At 41.8% G+C, this 21,850-nt stretch overlaps 2 protein-coding genes, 1 long non-coding RNA gene and 1 pseudogene across 4 annotated transcripts; 1 reads left to right on the forward strand and 3 right to left on the reverse strand.

Moving 5' to 3' along the window:
- The window catches only part of LOC120639286, a 56,920-nt pseudogene extending 40,415 nt beyond the window's left edge, over window positions 1–16,505 (forward strand).
- LOC120711104 lies at window positions 318–3,353 on the reverse strand. Its single transcript, XM_039996519.1, has 7 exons — window positions 3,282–3,353; window positions 2,943–3,153; window positions 2,283–2,542; window positions 1,993–2,205; window positions 1,825–1,917; window positions 1,619–1,723; window positions 318–1,029 (listed from the first exon to the last, which is right to left on the reverse strand). The coding sequence occupies exons 2-7, from the start codon at window positions 3,130–3,132 to the stop codon at window positions 652–654; spliced, it is 1,239 nt and encodes a 412-aa protein (XP_039852453.1). The 5' UTR covers window positions 3,133–3,153; window positions 3,282–3,353; the 3' UTR covers window positions 318–651.
- On the reverse strand, window positions 9,580–10,983 carry LOC120711105. 2 transcript variants are annotated; one of them, XR_005690162.1, is made up of 3 exons: window positions 10,880–10,983; window positions 10,191–10,785; window positions 9,580–9,944 (listed from the first exon to the last, which is right to left on the reverse strand). It is a non-coding gene; the product is annotated as an uncharacterized LOC120711105 (long non-coding RNA). The 2 variants fall into 2 exon arrangements; XR_005690161.1 differs by lacking the exon at window positions 10,880–10,983 and having other exon boundaries at window positions 10,191–10,869.
- Window positions 16,506–16,857: 352 nt separating the features above from the next.
- Window positions 16,858–20,862, reverse strand: LOC120711106 (receptor homology region, transmembrane domain- and RING domain-containing protein 2-like). The gene is made up of 5 exons (XM_039996520.1): window positions 20,587–20,862; window positions 19,820–20,101; window positions 19,245–19,469; window positions 18,552–18,956; window positions 16,858–18,059 (listed from the first exon to the last, which is right to left on the reverse strand). The coding sequence occupies exons 2-5, from the start codon at window positions 19,959–19,961 to the stop codon at window positions 17,308–17,310; spliced, it is 1,524 nt and encodes a 507-aa protein (XP_039852454.1). The 5' UTR covers window positions 19,962–20,101; window positions 20,587–20,862; the 3' UTR covers window positions 16,858–17,307.
- Window positions 20,863–21,850: the final 988 nt, after the last annotated feature.

A 21,850-nucleotide genomic window follows, 5' to 3' on the forward strand; every position in this document is an offset into this window, starting at 1 on the left:
TGTTTAGACCCACTAGTAGCCTGACTCAGCCCATGTTTAGGCCCACTTGCAGCCTAACCCAGACATATTTAGATAACTCAGCTCATGTTGAGGCCCAACTATGCTTGACCCAGCCCATGCGAAGTCCATTTGTAGCTGGACCCAATCCATGTTGGCCCAGCTCATATCAAGGCCCGCAGTTAGGCCAACATGAGACCAGCCCACTATAGTGCTGCCCAACTATTGTGGCCGTCCAAACATGAATCGTATAATGCTAATTTAATCTCATTTGTAACCCAACACATCCACATCCAGCTCACAAAATGGTATTTGTAGTATAGAATAACATAACCATACTTCATTCACATAATATTATCACAGTTCAATAGTTCATTGACATAGCAATAATCCATATATTCCACCAACAGAACCATCTCACAAAATATGACAACCACCATCTAGATCCACACACATAACAGGATCTTCACATTTTGCACATTTGGCAACCAACAGGTTCACAAAACAGCAGAGCAGTATGGCACTTCAAGCCAAAAAGGACCTAGTGTTCACATCTGGACACATCAACTCCTAGATCCAAAGTTAGCTATAATATTCCCAAAATACCATAGTCCCATGAAAGCATAAACCACGTTAGGGATAAGTATTCACCTATTACTGACTCTGATTGAAGCTGATCAAACCACGAAGGAGAGCATTGTTTTCTTCTAATTGCTTCTTGAGATCTCCAACATCTTCTAGATGCTTCTGTCTTGTTTCTTCTGACTGTTTCTTTAGGTTGTCTATCTCTTGTTGTTGACCATCAAGCTTTTGTCGAAGTTCCTCTTTGTCTTGTTTCTCCTTCTCAAGTTGCGCTTCAAGCTCTTGCACACGCAAAGTTTCAGCTCGGCTAGATCTTTTCTTCAAGGCTGGCTGAAGGCCTACATTTTGAAGGAATTTACTTGATGGTAGAACTTGAGAAACTGCTTCAATTGCATTATTGGGTTGCTGTTCATCTTCAACTGGAGCTGCCATAATAGCGTTCATGTCATCCTAGCAATGAAAGGATAACAAAATATTAGATATAAGTTTCAAGCGAAAGCTATACATCAAATTTGATCATAGTAAACTGACATGGAAATCATCATTAAAAATTTGGTATTAGAAGTGCTAGTTTAGCAATGCATAGCTCCAACAGGAATGTTCAGAATCAATAAAAATTTAAATCTCTACATCATTCATATAACGAATATTAAATAACAGGTGATGTGGCTCATGGTAAAGCCAAAGGAGCAGGTAAAGAATATTAAATAACAGAAATTAGAGATTTGTTCAGTGAATAACTAATCAAATATTGTATGATGTAATGTTAGAATGTAGTTCTGTACTTCTGTTGAAAATTTACACACACACACAAAGGTTCCTTATAACAATCTTAATTAGAATCTGATTGCCATGATAATTTTCATGCATGTGAAAGAAATATGTCATGTGTGGTCACACTACATATGAATTTATTCATCTTTTTGCAGACTGATCATAAAAAAATAACAGCATAGGATTGGAAACTAGGGAAAAGCCCTCAAGTAGCATATATTTATTCACACCAGTGCACAAAATTTAGAAGGAAACAATTACTTACAATAGCCTTCTGGACTGGCTCAGCAAGGCCTTTCTTTTTGCTAAGATGGCACTCCTTGAAAAGTTCAATTGCATTGGGTGGTGCATCGGGATATAGCATTTCGGTCTAAAATTATATGCAATACAATTTAGAACTTGTTAGCTCCACATAGGATAAGTGTAAGTGAAAGTAGTGAACACAGATGCGAAGTGTTTAGTATTCCTTACCACAGCAAAGCGGTGTGCAATGTAGCACCGAGAGCCTGTGCGCTGCTGTAACTTAACAAACTCACGATTCAGTTTGTATTTCTGGCACTTCTCCTACAAATGGCACAATTACATCAGGCACATAACTGTGCAAGGCAATAATTAACAAAGCATCATGTACTTCCATACCTTGTGTCTTGGGCTTGACCACATTGCCACCAAGGCTCTCCATTGCTCATCAGTCATACTATTCACCGGCGATGTAGTTCTAACTTGATTAGCCGGGACATCATCAAAGTACTGTTTTTTGAGCCTGTGTCTCATTTGACGTTGCCCACCCTTGAGCATGTCAACACATGCATCTTTGACTGGCTTAGAATTGGTGTCCATGGTAAATTGAACCTAGTAGAGTATCAAAATTAGATAGTAGAATGCAAAGGGATATAGTAAATTTATTGACCAGGATTTGTGATACTCACAGCAACTTTGCCAATGTAGTCTGTAAGGATAGAGGGATCCTTCTTGTACTCCTTCCAGTGTGGAAGGATAGGTATGTGTTGCCTAAGAACAATCCCTCCCTCTGATGCAAGCTTTGCAGCTTGCATTGGTGTCTCTGGCCGTTTGTTCCCTTCAGAAATGTGGATTGCTAACTTAGTGCCTAAGCCTCTGCTTATCCTCTCAAGTCCTTTTCCCAAAGTTCTTCCCCTATGCACTTGCTCTGTGATGGTAGTATGTTCAACTGACAAAAAAACAATCATGTAATTAGTTTAACAAATATAGTTTCATAAGCACTTCGTTGGTCAGGGTACTGTTTGATGCAAGATATCTATGTCTACTATGCAAGTAATCATCCATTTGGATTCAGGACAGCAACATAAGAACATCACAAGGCATCAATCATCTAGGACAGCATAAGGACAGCAGCATAAAAACAGTATAAGGACATTAGTTGTGAATATTGACAGGTTATCCGCATAAGAACAGAATAAGCACACTTAATCATTGAGTACACCATAAGCTAGCATGATATCTTAATAAATCATACCATAAAGCTTACGTGATATCTGAATATTAATTAACAGGTAATCAGAAGTCAGGACTACAAATAAAAAACAATAGGACAAAGTTCAGCCACATGCCTTCATCGTCCATTAGAAGAGGGTCCTCATGTTGGGCAGGAGACCTTGGTGGTACCAATGCAACATCTGTGGCAGGAAGGTCTTCGTGAGTTGAAGCCGACGCTCTTGTCTTCTGTCTAGTGACTCTAGCAGGTAGGCCTTGTCCCCCTGGTGCCATGACTCTCTTCGTTCTTGCTCCTCCGAATGGCATTCTAGTAGTATCATTTGAACTCTGTAAAGCCGCAATAGAAAACCATAACAACAATTAGATCCAGAATTAACTAAATGGCAAGTCTGCTAACAACATAGCATGCCTTAATAATGTGAAGTAAATTGTAAAGAATTGCACTGTAGTAGGACCTTTTCAACGCCTTCTTCTTCAGAGTCGTCATTCTCTTCAGGCTGATACAAAGAATCTGATACTGCAGTACCTCTCGCCTTGTTATTATTTGTGCCTGCAGTACCCCTCTCCTTGGTGTTTAACGGTGCAGCTGTTTGGCTAAGGATTGACTTCAACTTTAACATACCAAGTTCTTGAATCCTCTGGTTGTTCCTCATGATATTTAATGTTCTTTCTTTCTCATAATCTGTTAGTTCTTGTTCTGTACATTGATGAATAAATAAAGTTCAACATCATCTTACAAGTTACTCCGTTCTCACAAACAATTCAGATGCATGTCCAAATATTAGAAACAGGTAATCAGATTCAGATTCAATGCAATTCAGCGTCAGAGAGAGAGGCGGAGAGGCGAGAGAGTCAGAGAGCCAGAGACCGAGAGGAGGACGGGGGTGGGAGGCCAGCTCGGTCGGCCCGCTCGGCTGTTGTTTGGGCCGGGAAAGAAAGTTGGGCTCAAGTGGCCAGGCGAACAGCCCAGTTGCGCCGGCCACCGGACGGACTTCGTCTTCAACCTCCAGACGCGTCGAGGCTCAGCCGCTCAGTCCCATGGCAGAAAATTTTAGGGGGGGCTAAGGGGGGGCTTCAGGGGTTCTCCGGCGGTAGGGGGGCTCTAGCCCCGGCAGCCCCACCGCTAGATCCGCCACTGGCTATTATGTTCAATGAGTTCAATATACTATAGGTAAAATATTATATTTAGCCATGGCTCATATCGTACCATTTCCATCTTAAAATCACAATTTCTATTTTTTCCTTTCACTTATTTTTACATGAACAATGGGTGTGAGACCTAATAAGTTTGCACGTAGGTCACCGTCGTTGCCTAACGAAGACATTAGTGACGAACACCTGACCTAGTGACAATTTAGCATTGTCATAAAATTATGATGTTTGTAGTTGGACTCAAGTGACAAAAATGCATTCGTCACAACATGAAGTAAAACTAGTTTATGACAATTTTCATCTTGTCTTAGTGACGAACACCTAGTTTTCGTCGCTAAATTGTACCACCCTATATAAAATGTCATAAAAGGGAATGACCTAGTGACATTTTGATCGAGTGTCATGAGATATTCGTCATAGAAGGTCACATTTCTTGTAGTGGGAGCAAAGCGTCGGCGCAAAGCCTCCTTCATCGCATACCAAGAAGTGCAATAGTTATCACCATGTTCCAGCTGCATTCTTCGAAACCGTAATGACACAGAAATAGAGAAGCTTCGTTTTGCCAAATTAGCCAGCTGGTTTAACGGCAATTCACCAATAGAATAACAATTTATTATAGCATCCTCCCACTCATAGTATTCTGATGGAGATGTTGTTGCACACAACATCGGTACAAACTCAAGGTATACGTCAAAAGAGTAATCAATTACCAAAAATTAGCAGAGTACCGTGAGCAACCTGTCTTGTGATACCAACTGATAAGGACACGCCTACGATGCCCGGGAGTGTGTCCGATCTTTCACGGTACAACTTCTCACACAAAAATAATTTTCTGAAATTTCACTCAAAGAGTATAACGATCAGTAATTATCCCTTCTCTTGATATATATAGAGCGAAACACCGTTGAAAGATTATAAAAATATATGCAGGTGCGGCAGCAACAATAATCAATTCATACTCAATACACAGTCGCCCAGATGGTTGCACGTTACCAAACAAAAATGACTATGCCTCACAAAGTAATGTGAATATTATTTTATTTGCCTGTCCAACCAACAGCAGCACGCAGCTATTACCAAAACGAACTGACTCTCACTTCAGTAATCCTCAAATAATCACAGATGTCAAGATATAACAGTATAATCCCTACATCTATTGTAAGCCGATCCCTCATTATATGCTACTGTTTGAGTTTGGATTTATCAATCGGAATTGCTTTGTGTATACACGTTGTACATCTGGTTTGGGAATTGGGCCAGTAATCTTGCTGCTCGGTTTCATTGTGTAACAACGAGATTGTTTCTGATATTGAATCAAGGTCCGGCTGTGTTACTAGTTCTTGACCCAAGAAATATTCCTATTGTCCGGTGGTTCTGGTTGATTGTTTGGCTGATTATTATACGTCTGCTTACTTCTACTGAAATCAGGTTCTCCCCTTAAATCATTATATAGTATTGCTACCTCGAAGCTGCTTGGAATCGAGGGAGATAGAAGTTCATAGAAGAATAATTTAATTATTTATCTTCGAGTTCAGTTAAGTACCGTGAAAGATTGGGAAAATTATTTGGGACCAAACTACGGGCATCGTAGCCGTGTCCTTATCACTACAGACACACACGCTCAAGCTCTCAGACCCTCAGACTCTCTCGAGGCAAAGGGAATACAACACATAGTGGACGTAGGGTATTACGCTCCGGCGGCCCGAACCACTCTAAACGCTGGTGTTCATTGTGTTCTAGATCGAGATCGAACTAGTCCTAGCTAACCCCCGAGTACACACCCTCTGGGCTTAGGCGGGTGCATTATGCCACCGGCTGTGGGTTTGCACACCACGACAAAGTGGATTGACGATTCTCTTGTATAAAGGATCTAGTTTTCCTTCCAAATCTATTTTTCATCAGCCAACCAGCACGGTCATCGTCTTAGAGGTGGCCCATGAGTTCATAACAACTGCTATCAATCTTCATACCAAGAAGTAAGGTATTGTTCCTCTCATCTCTTCGTTGGTGCACCTGTTCAACTACTAAGCTTCAAGGTGTTACATAGTGTAACACTCCATGCATGAGCTTCGAGGTGTTCTCTCTTGTCTATTTTGGTTCTAATCTTGTTCTATGGTAAGCAATTTACCACAAATGTTTATCCTGTGCAACAGCAATATGGTTATGCTAAACAGATTCACAATAAGCCTTTTAGAACATAACAGCTAGTTTTAGAATTTGTGCCACTTAAGGGGTGTGAGTAACCACATGATTTACCAAATAACACAAGGTACTGAGCTCAAGTAAAATCAGTATATGCTAATTTCACTTGTTTCTTTTTCTGTCTGCAGCTGCAAATTTAGATTACTTCCACCTTATTTATTTGGCAATTTGTCCCATCGATTCTATAATCTTGTAGCCAATATGATCCTTGAGGGTGAAGTGAGCATGGCAAGGCGATTGGATTTTAATGATGTACACTCTGATGCAGAGTCAGTCGCCCCTATTATTCTGGCTCGAGAATGTACAACACCAAAAAAAACCTTTAGCATCCCATTCTGTGTATGTGTCATGTGAACATTAATTAAAGTTACATCTTCAGTCTCCCTGTGCTATTTCACATCTATTGCATACGGCGTAGGGTTCATCTTATACTCCAGATTGTGATGACACCATGAAACCGAAGATTGGGATGACTTTCGCAGATGTTGACTCGGCCAAGGAGTTCTACAAATGCTAAGCTCATCATGTGGGGTTTTCAGTACGTATTGGGCAGCACAAGGCTATTGCTACAAACACTTCTTTTGTGCAAAAGAAGGTTTTCGTGATGAGAAGAATATGGAGTCTGGTAGCAAACGGAAGAAATATGAGAAAATAATCACTAGGTGTGGATGTGGAGCTATGCTTGTTATCAAGCGGACTGAGGATGATAAATACATTGTGATAAAATTTGAGGAAGTCCATACACATGTTCTTGTGACCCCTAAAAAGCAGCAATTCTTAAGGTCAAACAGAAAGGTTACGCTGAGTGCCAAAAACACATTGTTGACATGCCACAAAGCAAGCATTGGTACATCACAGGCATACAGGTACCTTCGTGTTGGTGCAGGGGGGTTTGAGAATGTTGGATTCCTGAAAAGGGACTTGCAGAATTACCATAGTGCTTTGAGGGTTTTAATAAAGTCATCAGATGCTCAGATGTTTGTTGATCAGTTGAGTAGAAAGAGCCTTGCAAACCCATGTTTTTATTTCGACTATGTTGTGGATGACCAAGGCAGGTTGGTCCATGTATTCTGGGCTGATGCAACCTGTAGGAAAAATTATGCTCACTTTGGTGAGCTTGTCTCTTTTGACTCTACATACAACACTAATGAGTATGGCATGATTTTTACACCCTTCACTGGTGTGAATGACCACAAGAATAGTGTATTGTTTGGCGCCGCAATGTTATCAAATGAAAAGACTGAGTCATATATTTGGTTGTTTCATACATTTCTGAAAGCAATGGGAGGTGTTGCGCCTAAGCTCATTATTACTGATGAGCCAGCAAGCATAAAGCTTGCAATACAAGATGTTTTTACTACAACTGTTCATAGGTTATGCATGTGACATATTTTGATGAAAATTGTTGACAAGGTTGGACCGACATTGAAAGAAGATGAAGAATTCCACCAACATTTGAGCTGGTGTGTTTGGTCCTCCGAGACACCAATAGAATTTGAGGAAAGATGGGGACATATTATGACCAAGTATGAGCTCCATGGAAATGAATGGTTCACAACAAAGTTTGAACAGCGAAAATCATGGGTGACAGCTTTTTTCAATGACATACCTTTGTCAGGTTTGCTGAGGACCACCTCAAGGTCAGAGAGTGCAAATTCTTTCTTCTCTCGTCTGATTGGGTGGAAACTTTCTTTGGTAGAGTTTTGGCTGAGGTTTGATGGAGCTATTGAAGAACAACGGTACAAGGAGCTTGAAATGGATAATGTTACCCTTCACACAACCCGTAATCTAAAGACAGAATGGGGAGTAGAGAAGCATGGCAGTGAGGTTTTCACCCATGAAGTTTTCAAGGAGTTTCAGATAGAAATGATTGCTGCTAGGAACCATTGCCTAATTGATACTGTGCAACAAGACGGTGATGTCAAAATAACTGGTATCATTGAAGATTCTCGGAGACCAAGAGTTGTACACTACAATAGGTCAACCATGGTTGCAACATGCTCCTGTATGCTATTTGAAACACATGGCATACCATGTCGCCATATCATTCCTGATCTAAGAGGTGCCAAGCTTAATGAACTCCCAAGCTATTATTTATTGGAAAGGTTTATGCAGGGATGCAAGCAAACACAAGTGTTTGATGCAGGTGGCACCTTGTTGGAAGAAAACACTAGCAATAAGAATGATCCAGAGACACAGAAATTGCTTTCAGAGACTTGTAACCAAATGGAAAAACTAGTCCTGGAAGCTAAGCAATCATCTGTAGCTATGCGTCTGTTAAGGGATGAATTAATTGAAGTTGGGAAGAAACTCAAGGAGATGGTTGCAGGAAAAGAAGGAAGCAAGGTGGAGGAGTTTGAGTCATACCTTGGTTGCTCTATTCCAAATAGAATTGACATCCTCCCACCAAGTGATACACGTTCTAGGGGTAAGATCAAGAGAATCAAAGGGCATCATGACAAGGGGACGCAACAAAACAAGAATGAGAAGAAAAAGAAAAATCAAAGGATGCCACGTGTGTGCAAGACATGCAAGCAAGTTGTGATACATGATTCCCGTAACTGCCCAAACAAAGCACCACAACAATGATACAAGGTACCTGATCATATAATTCTCAAACAATCGTCTTTGATGTCATGATAGAAACCAAGACTTTTACAAAGTATGCTAAAAATAGCATTTATAACATCAAACTGGAATATTTATATGTTTGTATTTTAGGAAGTTGTTATGGGCACATATTTTGACTTTTGAGGATACAATTTTCATGTTGACCACGCTTCTCACATGTTTCTACTGAAGTGCATATTTATTTTTGTTTTGTAGCTAGTTTTCTGGAAGAGTAGAAGGAACCCTTTTATGTGAAGACGACTTTGGCCTGACAAAGATCTTTGTTGGAGGAGTCATGTTGCTGTTGAAGTAGATGCTTGGAACCGTTGCTTGTAATAGCCTGATTGATTGAAGCAGGGTTATATTCTATTTGTTTGATTCCTAGTAGAAATAGATTTAACTGTGGTAATCTGGACAGTGCTGTTGATTCAGATTGAACCTTTGTAGTTACAGCTGTAATTTGAATAGAGTGAATGAACATATTTGACAAGATTAAAATAATCCATATTCCAGAGTATCTTGTTTCCAGAATTACGTTTGCCATGTTGAAACTGATGGATCAGTTTCTTTGTATTGGATGGTGAAATTGACTGCAAAGGATACTAGGTTCTTTTCACAAGTAAATTAGGGTACACAATTAAGCTGATAAATTGTGTTACATATCAAGGAAATGACACACTTTACATAGAGATGTATCCCTTAAATATTATTCATCATGGTAACATCATGCTCTCTCAGTAGGTTCTATAATAATGCACAACTAAATTGGTGCCTTTAAGACTGCAGTTGTACAGATTGGATCATTTCAACTCTTATAGATCATTCACATTGGTAACATGTTCAAAAGACAGGAGACTAGAGGATTAATATTACACATGGTGTTTATGCAACCTTTGGGCAGCACACAGTGCATACAAATAATCAAGCATGCATGCCGTTATGACTACTACTTTTATCAAGTGCACAAGAATGATCATCGTCCAACTTATCGAGCAGTAGTGCAGCACGCATTACTCTTCAATTATCCTTCCCTATTGAACTTGCTAAAATCTGCTAAGTACAGTAGCGAGTAAGCAGCCCAAAGGAACTTGGATACTCCACAGCAGCAACAGTAGCAATTTTTTCACCAAGTTCGATCAAAATATGTTGAAAACCTACAAGTATAACAATGTAATCAGTTATTTTGAACTGTTCAGGAGATAAAAAAGGCTGTCAATAGCGTATTGTATTTTGAACTGGGGCTTAATTCTCCCTGCTCTCGTTATTTAAGTAAATAGCAAGTAGCAGCTTCTTGGTGGAATTTTGAGTAGCAAACATATGGCTGTAACTAAGATATGAACTTACAGGCCAACACCTCTGCAACAAAAGATGGTTGTCTTTAACACAAACATATGCTTCACCTAATTTTCAGTGTGGCAAATGCAAAAAGATGCAGGGTAAGCATAGGATCTGCAATAGCCTTCACCTTCCTGCAAGCAAATGAATACCATGCCAATATCAGGCTTTAGGCTAATGTCAGAACCAAGGACATAAATTGCACCATGTGAGGACTCAATCAACTTCAAAATAACAAGAACCAGCTCCATCAATTGTACAGAATAGGACCGCAACTCCAACATCAAGCATATACATCACAAATTGCAGAGCTCTTATATGTTCCAATAGAGTACTTACAAAACGCATGCAACTTCAGAAAAGAAATACGAGCAAGTAGCATACCATCTGCTATTATTTTAAATAATGAGAGCACAGAATTAAACCATGGGGATCGATTGAAGTGAGGATGTTGTGCACCGGCCGCCTGGTGCCTAGGTACTCGTGGCCCAGCCATGGCGTACTTGTGATTACGGTGCAGAACAGACTCAAATCTCGATGGGCGCAATGCCGGGGAGGTAGAAGGCTGCCGGCCAGTGAGGCGGCGAGGAGCGCGGCGAGCGCCACCTTGGCCCCGCGGAGCATCGCCGACGCTCGCATCGATGGGAAGGATAAGGGGATCTATTCAGGAGATCCCTCGATTCAAGACTGGGATAGTGCAAGGGGCTAATCATAAAATGGACCGAGCGGGGTGGGCATTGAATTGCAAAAGTACCTCGTCACTGTTTAATTTGATCTTATGCCGCACGCCGCTTATCAGATGACCCAGGATGCTAGTTTCCAAGTTTCCATCTAGCGGGTAGTTTCTACTACATATTCTCCCAGCCATCGCTGTCGCCGGGAGGGAGCACAACACTAACACGTAGCGGCGGCATATTCTACGGACATGTGTCGGTGCCGTCGGGGGCACGTGGAGCGCCGGCGCCGGCGGAGAGGCCTTGGTGGCCGGAGGCGCCACCTGCCTGCCGCTATTGTGGCTGGGTGGTTAGCAAGAACTGTTGCTTCACATCGTTTGGTCATTCGATCTCAACCTGGGAGTAACTGCTATTGCTATGCATACAGTAGCTTTACTCGAAAACAAAATTATTTTGGATAAGCTTTGGGTCAAATATTGGGAATATAAATCACATATAACTTTTAAGTTGTTGAGTTTTAAAATACAAAAACCATATGAATAGATTTATTTAAAAAAAATATTTTTACAAAAATATAAATATATCACTTTACCTAATATTTTTATAAAAATAAAAATCAAAGTTCAGCTTTAGAGATCATGTCATTGTCCAAAACAACTTTCTTTTCGAGTACAAAGACAGTGTTATTGTCCAAAACGACTTTCTTTTCGAGTACAAAGGCAGCAGCTATTGCTATACGCACAAGTAGCTCTGTATACAATTAATAATAAATCCTCATGTGTTTGGGACTGCTGCAGCTAAGCAATTTCCACTTGATCAACTGCTGCTAATATAAATGGTTCGCAGCCAAACCGGCCGGACGAGCTGGCGCGGATCGAGGCGGCGGGCGGCCGGGTGGTGTACATCAACGGGCATCGGGTGCGTGGGATCCTTGCCATGTCGCGCGCGCAAGGTATGCTATGCATGTCTGCCTGCCTGCGCACGTTTTCATTCCATACACAGTTACTCCATTCCAGCAGGGTCGTCGTTCTAAAAAACTTGACCAGAGGGGGGTATGACAGTCCCCACCGTTTCTCTTTAAGGGGGAAGCGACAACGGCTTCCCAGCCGTGAAAACCATCCAAATCCGAGCTTCTCTGACTAGCGAGGGGGATTTTTTTAACCTCAGTCTAAAATTCGCTCCCACACTGGGAGTCGAATCCAGAGCATGAGGAACATGATGAGTGCTACTGGAGCTATCTTTTTTTTTAAGATTGCTACTGGAGCCATCTAACCAAGTCAGATAGAGCCCCATTCGCAGGGGTCGTCGTTCTAGCTATAGTTCCTCGTACATCAAAGTCGTGAAACTAGCTAGTAGTGTCATTATATCTATCGAGGCATTTTTTTAAAAAAAGAGAAATTTTACTAATTTTAAGTTTGATACATCGAGATGATACATTATTTTGAAATGTTCCCGGCCTCTACCCTAATAATACATTGAGATGATACATTGTCGTGAAACGTGCGGGTTGTGCTGTCTGAATCAGACTAGTTTCTCATTACATCTGAACAAGACAGCGACACCGTTGTGTGCCCACCAACTGTTTGGTTCCTCGCATGTCGATTCTATTTGACTTTGATGCATGCTACTTTGATTTGAGGTTGACAGATATATCACTTTAATTTGGATGAGCCTTATCTACTGAATTTCCTTATTCATGGAGCCATTGATTATACTATAAATTTTCCATGGACATACGTGTGTCACCTGACTTTTTGGTGTTGTATTTTAATTTGATAATACTCCTGTTGCACACAAAGGTTTCAAGGAAATATCATAGTAAAAGTGAAATATTTATAGGATCTCTGTTTCGGAAACATGGAATGCCAGATAAATTCAAATTATGTGAGGCTTAGAAACAAGTCCTGCGTAGAGTCCTTTGGCATGGTTAAACATATGTTAGACAATAATACTATATCTGAAAGCTTAAGGGCGATTCTGTTAGTCGCTTTGCATCTTTTATGAGACCAAATTAAATGAGAAACTATTCCTCTGCATCTAGCATATCTCCACCAGTTAAGGACTGCCGGGTGTTGTGGAATCGATCTAATTGGCAAATATATAATCAACTAGTTTGTAGTCTCTACTAATTAGGGCTGCTCCTTTAAGTTCCATACTGCAAAAAGTATGGCTTGTAAGCTTCGTGTGAGCAAGGTAATAAGAGTATGGGAATCCATGGCTTTTGTTATGTGAAACTAAGTTTTCTACTGTTGCTTTTGAGTTATACACCTTGGAGTTTTGCATAGTATTCTTCATTGGCTCACACAATATATGGCCTTGTTTAGTTACAAAATTCAAAATTCCAAATCTATCACATCCAACAGAAATCTTACATGCATGGAGTATTAAATCTAGACGAAATAAATAACTAACTGCATAGTTTGCTTGTAAATTACGAGACGAATATAATGAGCCTAATTAGGCCATGATTAGACACTAAATTGATATAGTAATCATACTCTAATGATGGACTAATTAGGCTCATTAAATTCGTCTCGTAGTTTACATACGAGCTCATTAAATTCGTCTCGTAGTTTACATACGAGTTCTGTAATTAATTTTGTGATTAGTCTATATTTAATATTTTAAATGTGAAAAAATTTTATTTTAAAAACTTTACGCCCACAACTAAACAAGGCCATATCACCACAGAATGAGCTTCTGCAGGAACATGTCGTTACTACTTGCATTGGTAGTTGTGGAGTATAAACAGTCACATCACCGGCCACATGCATGTTAATTGGCTTAAGGTTCAACTTTCAGCTAGCCCTTGATGGTGCCGGCGATTCAGTTACTTGGGTTGTTGTTATCGGATATGAGAGAGGAAAAGCGGATGCTAGAAGCAGACACGAGTTCATCTCCAATTCGTCGATCGTGGAAGCGCCACTTATCTACAAATTACTCTCGGATGCTGTTGACGACCAAAATTGACATGATTGAGCATACCGGTCTGATTGTATGCATAGACCGGTCAGACCGGTCAAGGTGACTTTGTCAAAATTCAGGTTTTACATCACCATTGCGTAGCTCTTGTCGAGATGATCAAAATGCATATATGGAACGTCGAATTTAGACTTCGGATGAGAGAGTTATGGCTCTGGAAAGAATTGACTCAGACCCAGACCGGTCGGACCGGTTGATAGGGGTGGTTAGACCGGTCCAGACAGCCCAGTCCGAGTTAGGAGTTGTATTTTAACACGAAATTAATTAGAATTTCGATTTCTAATGGGGTAAGACTATCCTTCAAAGATGTACATGCGGCACGCACATTTTTTTTAAAAAAAAGATACGGATCACGAATTATAGTCATAGAACACACGTAGTAGTATCAAATGTTTATTTAACTATTCTCCCACATAGGTTGAGATTTCAATATCTCTGCTTATAGTATTGCTAGGCATATAAAGCAAAATAATAAGAAAAAATAAATTACATCAGCTAAAAATGTCACCTTGATTTAAAAGCAAACAAAAAAATTTCACATATTTTGTACATGGGAAAAAATATGTCCAAAAATTATATCTTCCAAAATCTGATAGTAGCTTCCGCATGGGATTAATTAGTAGCTAGCAATTCGGCATGAGCTGCAGGGATGTGCAGGAGGACCTTGCGTGGCCGGACGAGGGTCCGTGCGGATGAGGAGCGAGCGATGCCAAAGCTAACGAGCCGAGCGATTGAAAGCTAACGAGCCGAGCGGTTCGAGCTTATCTTTGCGAGCCGAGTGCTGGTGAGGGCTGTGTGCTTTGCCAAAGCTAGAGGCCTAGAGCCGAGCGAGCAGTTGGGGTCTGATCAATGGAGGTGCCACGCGTCCACCATGAGGGAAGAGTCCTCACGAACCGGCACGTTCCCCTTCCAATTTTTTTTTCCGAGAGAATCGCGTGCGGGTACGACGGCGGGTGGGAGTGATTTAGTTTAGAAAAACAATTACTTTTTGAAACATCTTCTAACATGTGATTTTTATGGGTCTCCACCTCATCCCGCCTCCCACGACCCCAACAAGTGGGTCCGGTGTGAGTGGTACGGTGGGCCCAATGTAGATGAGAAAAAATTTCAATTATTTTCAATCTTTATAATATAGATAGATAGATAAAGGGTTACGATCGATCGATGGTATTCAATCGATCAAAAATACAATTTTTATCTTTTCTCTTTGCCTTAACTTTTTCAATCTACTATTTGGTGTTCCTCTTTCGTCTCTACGTCAATTGTGGGTGTTCTAGATTGCCTGCTGACTCTAGAACAACCCTGTGTGTGCCTACTCCAACGGGTCTTTTCCGGGAGACGTTCATTGGTTTTTCGTCGTTCTACCTAAAGACAACCAGTCTGACTGGTATATCCGACCAGTCTGACCGATCTGAATATCGACGCTGCATTGTGCCGTCCCTTACCGGCATTCAAGCGCGTCTGTGTCTAGATTTGCGCTAACATAAGCTAACCGAACCTGGCTACGAAAAGAAAGCCCACGCCTTGTGTTGTGGCATTGCATTGTGTCCTGTCCTAAGCATGTACATGACAGTGAAGATACTTGATGATTTGCTAATTAAATGTGTTGCCGCGCTCCGTTGGTGCAGGAGACAGGATGCTGCGGTATGAATCAGCGATACTTCACTAACCCAGCCGTATTCGTATCTAATACTTGTGTATCCGATACTTTGATACTTCGATACTCTCTCTATACTACCACTATGTCGTTTTTTAATCTCATGTATCGCCGTATCACTGTACCCATATCGCCGTACCCGTATCGCGTATCAGTGATACAGGCTGCGCCCTGAAGTGATTGCTGAGCCCGAGATCTCCACAACCAACCGGACGCCGGAGGACCAGTGCCTGATCCTGGCGAGCGACGGGATGTGATCCCCAACGAGATCGCCTGCTCCGTGGCGCGGCAGTGCCTGGAGGACGGCAGCCCGGCTCCCGCGGACGACGTGCCGCCGCCGGCGGCCGTAGCCGGAAGCTCCGACGAGCCAGAGGCCCGGTGCTCCAGGGCGGCGTCGCTCCTCGTCAGGCTCGCGCTTGGCAGGACCACCTGGGATAATGTTAGCGTCGTCGTCATCGATTCTGATGCTGCTGCTGCTGCCGGTCTGATCATGTCATTCAGCCAGCGGAGCCTGGATGACATCGTAGCAGCGACTCCGGTAGCACAGTCACAAAGATCCGGAGTGGATGGGGTCGAGGGACGGGGTCGAGAAACGAGATACGGTCCTCAAGAGACATTTTTACAAGGCGGGAACGAAAACGATCCCGCATTTTCGGGATGGGATCGGTGTTTCCGGATCGAGGAACGGTACCCTCGACCCCGAATCCTGTGACTATGTCCGGTAGTGAACTGATGATCCTGGGAGGAGGTGTGGGGGCAGTGATCTACTAGACTCGAGTTTTCTTGGGATTATTTCCTTGGTTCTTACTATTCCAATTGTTGTTTTTTAAGTAATTACATCGGAGAGAAAGAAAGTGCATGCAGTCCACAAAGGAAACAAACAAAAACAAAAGAGAGAGAGAGCAATTGCACAGGGTATTATGAGACAATTATGTACACTACCATCATCTATATAATAATCTCGGCTGGACATTTGCAGTCTGGCTGCAGTTTATTTGCAACTAATGCTCTGCCATCAGCTGCTGGGGTGTGTTGTACCATATGCTGTCCTGTTATGTTCTGCGTAGTGTCAGGATGTTTTTAAGCCAACCGTGATTTTTCTAGAATTCGGTACTACTTTCTCCTCCAACGGTGACAGATGCCAACATGTAGAATGCATGCTATTTCTTTCAGGAACCGGCTGCGTTCACAGTTTAGTCCGTACAACAGTCATCAGCGACGGTGCCTAAGTACTGAGTATCAGCTCTATGGATGACCGACCAAGTATGAGCATGATGTTCACAACTCACAAGTGACTACCTTATCATACTGAAAGGGGAACATCGAGTACCTCAGTTAAGAACTATTCAGATTTCAAGGCCCTTATGAACTAATTCAAGTTTTTTCTTAAAAAAAATCAAAGAAGACGAAGAAGAGATCTTAAGCTTTCAAAACAAAAAAGGAGAGCTTAACATGCTGAAACCCCAGAAGACAAACTCCATCCAAGGTTCGTACTAAGCTGCATCAATACAAGCTAAACACTCATGAAACTGGACAGGAGCTGACATTTCCTTCGTCAAGATGCAGCAACAAACACATCAACTCTTGAGCACCAGAAACATATGATTAACTACATTACATGCCTCAAAGTAGGCAAAGTCAAAACTACTCCCGCTACGTGCACTCACATCTGCTCCTTAAGGACTCGGCTAGTAAAATTGCTCACATTTTGAGGCTGCCGATCTTCTGTTCTTACAAGCATTTCAGATTTTCAGTATAACCATCAAGGGTACCCCCATTGACTATCTCACGTTAACATGTCAGTTTGGCACCAGATAGCTCACAGGAGCCACCATTGCTGTTAAAATGGTGAGAATTTTGCAGCAGAAATCAGCACCCTGGTAGCGACTGAGATGATGTGTCAGAATCAGGACAGTGCTGTAGGTAGAGCTGACGGAATGACTGAGTTGATGCAGCAGCTGATAAACTTGTCTCTGAGTCGCCACCGTGCTGCAGCTGGGTCTGTTGCGGTGATGGAGGCACCATGGTGAACAGGCTCGGGCCGGACAAAATGCAGTGCCGCAGGTAAGGATGCCGCTGCACTGAAGATCCAGTGTAATAACTCGGAGATCCATGGGGCACTTGTGATGAACCTATATACCGACTAGGTGATCCATAGCCAGAACAGGAGACGTGTGGTGAAATATAACTGAAGTTGATTGGTGGAGACAAATGGCCACCACGCAGAGAATGTGCGGATGCAAGGTGTGATGTGCGAGACCATGAGGATGACATATTTGCAAGGTCTGCATTGCTTGCGCTTGCGCAGGTGGGAGGTGAGTTTGCATAAGACCTATTGAGGTTAGGGGTGCGGGGAATACTGGAACCTGAAATGGAGTAATTGCGAGATATGGATTGCGATGAAGGATGCCGGCTGATTGGCCTAGGAGGAGATGCTCCCACTGTTGACCGGAAGGAGGCCAAAGCAGTTGATTCAGGAGGTAGCCGAATTGCAGAAGAAAGCAAAGGGGTAGACTCTGATACAGGGGGGTTTGATGTTCCAGCCTTTGCATCTCGCTTGCATACAGGGCAGAATGTTCGCCATGAGGTAAGCCACAGGTCAACACAGGCTGCATGGAACTCTGCACAATGAAACGATCAAGCCTTAGGGCACGAGTTAGAATAAAGCTTGAGACAGATTAAGGGTTAAGAAAGATGCAGCAACAAGTATGCCAGGGTTTCAGATGCAGACACCACTAATAATTTGATATATAAGTAGCACAGGGGAACCAACTTTGCATCTAAAAATATCCATATACCATGCAGCGGAATCAGGAAGCATATATACGTAACTGAGAAGGTCCCAAAATGCACGTGAAATATAGAAAGATTCTATACAATCTAGCTAACATCTCAAGCCTACATGAATTATATGGCACTATTCTGATGGAATATTTTTTCCATACCAACTATTCCTTTATTAGAGTTCTAGTAGCACTACTTGGCATCACATCTGTAATGCATGGTAAAGAATAGTAAACAATACATAGACAGTAACAGGTAGTAAAGACTGATTCATTCTACGCCCAAAAATGCATAGACATATTTGACATATAAATGTTAGAGGTACATACTGTGTCGACAAGGTAGCACTCTTAGCTTTTCTCCAACAGTGTAATCTTCCAAGCAAATGGCACATGTTGATGATGTACAATTATCTTCTTGAACTTTTGTGAAGATGAGACTTGGCATTGCTTTAACTAATTGACTGCTCATTCCATGGAACTCTCGAGCTCGGGGGATTCGAGCCCTGTCCTGTCTTATCTGGTGTCTCCTCACAAAAAAGCAAGTGGCCAGGACACCAGACATAGCAAGCAGTGATATGAACGAAATTGCCATGATTGACCAAGCTGAGTTCTCATAGGTTGGTATTATCCACAACTCTGCTTCAGTTTGACCTGAATATTTCTTCAACACCACTCCTGATGCCTTAGAGATGAACACTGCATATATGTGGACTTCAGACGAGCTTCCAGCCACTGCAACATCTCGTAGTTAATCGATATTGCAAATATATGCACTCAAAGAGTAATGTAAATAGTGAAGTTCTACAACTGATTTTGATTACTGAAGATTAGGACAAGGTTGCCGCCGTTATCTACCCTTCAGATTCGATGAAGCTAATCTAATAATTTACAGCAGTTTAATGACTTACAACATTATGGTTTGAGATACTCAAATACCTATAGAGCAACAGCCCTTTACGTGCACTAATAATGAATAACATGTAACTGAAGATATGCAAAAAAAAATGTCTGGAACATTACTTGAAACAAGGACGCCATTGTCTTCATTGTCATATACTATAGCAGCCTTGAACCCAGCATTCTGTGCATTTCTAACTTTGTCATCGAATTGGCAACCACCTCTTATAACCAACACAAACGGCGAGACAGAGCCTTTAACTGCTTTAGTTCTCAATGGACTGCATGCATCCAGAGGTTCAGCAGCATAAAGTGCACCATTTACACCTGAACCTTTCACCGCTGGAGCTGCAATAAGATGGAAAGGTCAATAAACCTTGCATTAACAAGATAATTTGGTTCAGGCACCAAAGTGGCATTGCAAACAGTCAGAACGATACAGGCATGGTGCTAATGTATAAGAATAAACTAAGCAATAACCCATTTATTCACTAATCAACAAAAGCACAACATTTTAGTATTGAAGAAAGCAAAACATAATGATAAGTACATAAAGAATGAATCATAATTTGAAGAAGTGACATAAAATGGACAAGCACAACGCTTTGCTTATGTTGCCATTCAAATACTAGATACTAACTGATCTGTACTGAGATACAGGAATATAGGGATATAGTGTAACAATATATAGCACTCACTAAAGGTAGCCTCGACATCATCGAATGACAAGGTTGTGTTGTTCGCCATGAGTACAACATTGCAAGCTCCCAGCTGAGCCATGAGGAAAATCACCAGAAAGAAACAAAGGGGAAATGATCTCCATCTTCTTGGACAAGTCATCTTGACAGAACTCCGTGCCTCTGGTCGAGCTATAGAACAGAGGAGCCCGCACAGATGCTGCACCGCCCAGCTGCAAACCTGTGACCGTGCAAATCTCTAATGCTGAGCACCAGGTCCAGAGCACCAGTCACCTAAACCACCTGCAATCATATTACTACAATTAAGCAAACAAATTTGGCAGGAGTGGCGTTAATTTCACAGCAATGCAAACAGCGTCCACAGTTTTATCACCCTGATAGAATACATGATGGAGAAACAACCTAGAGTAAGTGAGCGACAAAACCACAGGTCCAAAAAATTCCTTTGTTTTCAACCTGGTTTCGGAAAACAGGAGAGGTTTCTTTTCCACAGAAATGCGCCTAAGATTTACCCAAAATCCAGTGTCGTCTCCAAGGAGGGTACTAGGATATTCATCGCACAGCTTAGAGAGCACCAACCGAACACGAAAGGAGCAGAAAAAGAGCACGAAATCGCCCAAAACTACTCTGAAAACGGCACGGCACGACTCCTGCCCTGAATTCCGCGGAAGATTCCCACATGAAATCGGGTAACTACGGCGTCTCCATGAAACAAAAGCCTGAATCTTTGGCGGTCGCAACGCATCGAGGAGGAATAAAGGACGCACCTTTTGACGGGATTTGATTTCTCCGGCAGTGCAGCAGGAGAGTGAGACGAGGAAGGAGAGAGGAGGCGTCGGCGCAAGAGGAGAGGGACTAGGAAGAATTAGCGGGTGGTGGAGGGGGATCGAGAGTGGGTGGGGATGGAGACGTCGGCTGCCATGAGACGAGAAATCTGCAGCCGATTTGGAGCGGCGGGACAGGGGGGAAGGGGGATAGGGATGCCAAATGGAATTCCGCCCGCGGAAACCAGGATTGCAGGCAGGAGTCCGGAATGGAGGAAATCAATCAGCCCCTGTTCCTACCCCATAAATCACGTAATAGTAAAAAAAACATCCCATCGAATAATATTTCGACACATACATAGAGTATTAAATAAAATCTATTTATAAAATTTTTTACATAGATGGGCTGTAAATCGCGAGACGAATCTAATGAGCCTACTTAATCCATGATTTGCAACAGTGATACTACAGTAACCATCCGCTAATTATTAATTAATCATGAATTAATTAGCATCATTAGATTCGTCTCACGATTTACAACCCATTTGTGCAAATAATTTTGTAAATAGAACTCATTTAGTACTTCAAATTAGCAAAATTCTATCGCAAATTTTTTTTACAAAACATCTAAACACGGCCTCAATCAATCAGAAATCAGAAATAGAGCCTCTCTTGAATGATTTTATTTATGGATTTATTTATTCCCCGTCGTTGCCATGTCATCCGTCCCTATCCCCCTCCTTCAGCCCCTGAGTAACTCTTCTAAAAATGTTTCACCAAAAAATAATTTTTTTTATTTTTATCTGACTATACAGGGCTACCACTTGCCACATACCTTTCTCTCTTTCTCTGAGTAACTTTTCTAAAAACGCTTTACCAAAAAAATTAAAAAAAACTCTGGTTCCTTTTTTATTTTCGCAAGTTTTGTGTTTGTATCTCCATTTCTTTACTTAGTATTTCTGGAACAAGAAAACTCGAGGCCGATGAATGTGTCATCTGCTCACTCATCCCCTCATTTATTGCCTGACGTTATCATGTCGACAACATGTGGCCATGCCTCTCCAAAGAATTCTTGAAAGTTGATGAGTTGTATGTTTTTTTTGCGAGGAATGGGTTGTGTGTACATATAATGCACATCCACGTGTACAAATCCGGTGAAAACAGATCTTTATGTAGAGATATTTTTTTTGCAACAACACGTTTTTCATTAAAAAGGTGTAGAGTATATAGTAATTTTGGTTGCAGACAGCAGACCCCAATGTCCCAT

The sequence above is a fragment of the Panicum virgatum genome, chromosome 6K, assembly GCF_016808335.1.
Source record: "Panicum virgatum strain AP13 chromosome 6K, P.virgatum_v5, whole genome shotgun sequence".
Classification (NCBI taxonomy): Eukaryota; Viridiplantae; Streptophyta; class Magnoliopsida; order Poales; family Poaceae; genus Panicum; species Panicum virgatum.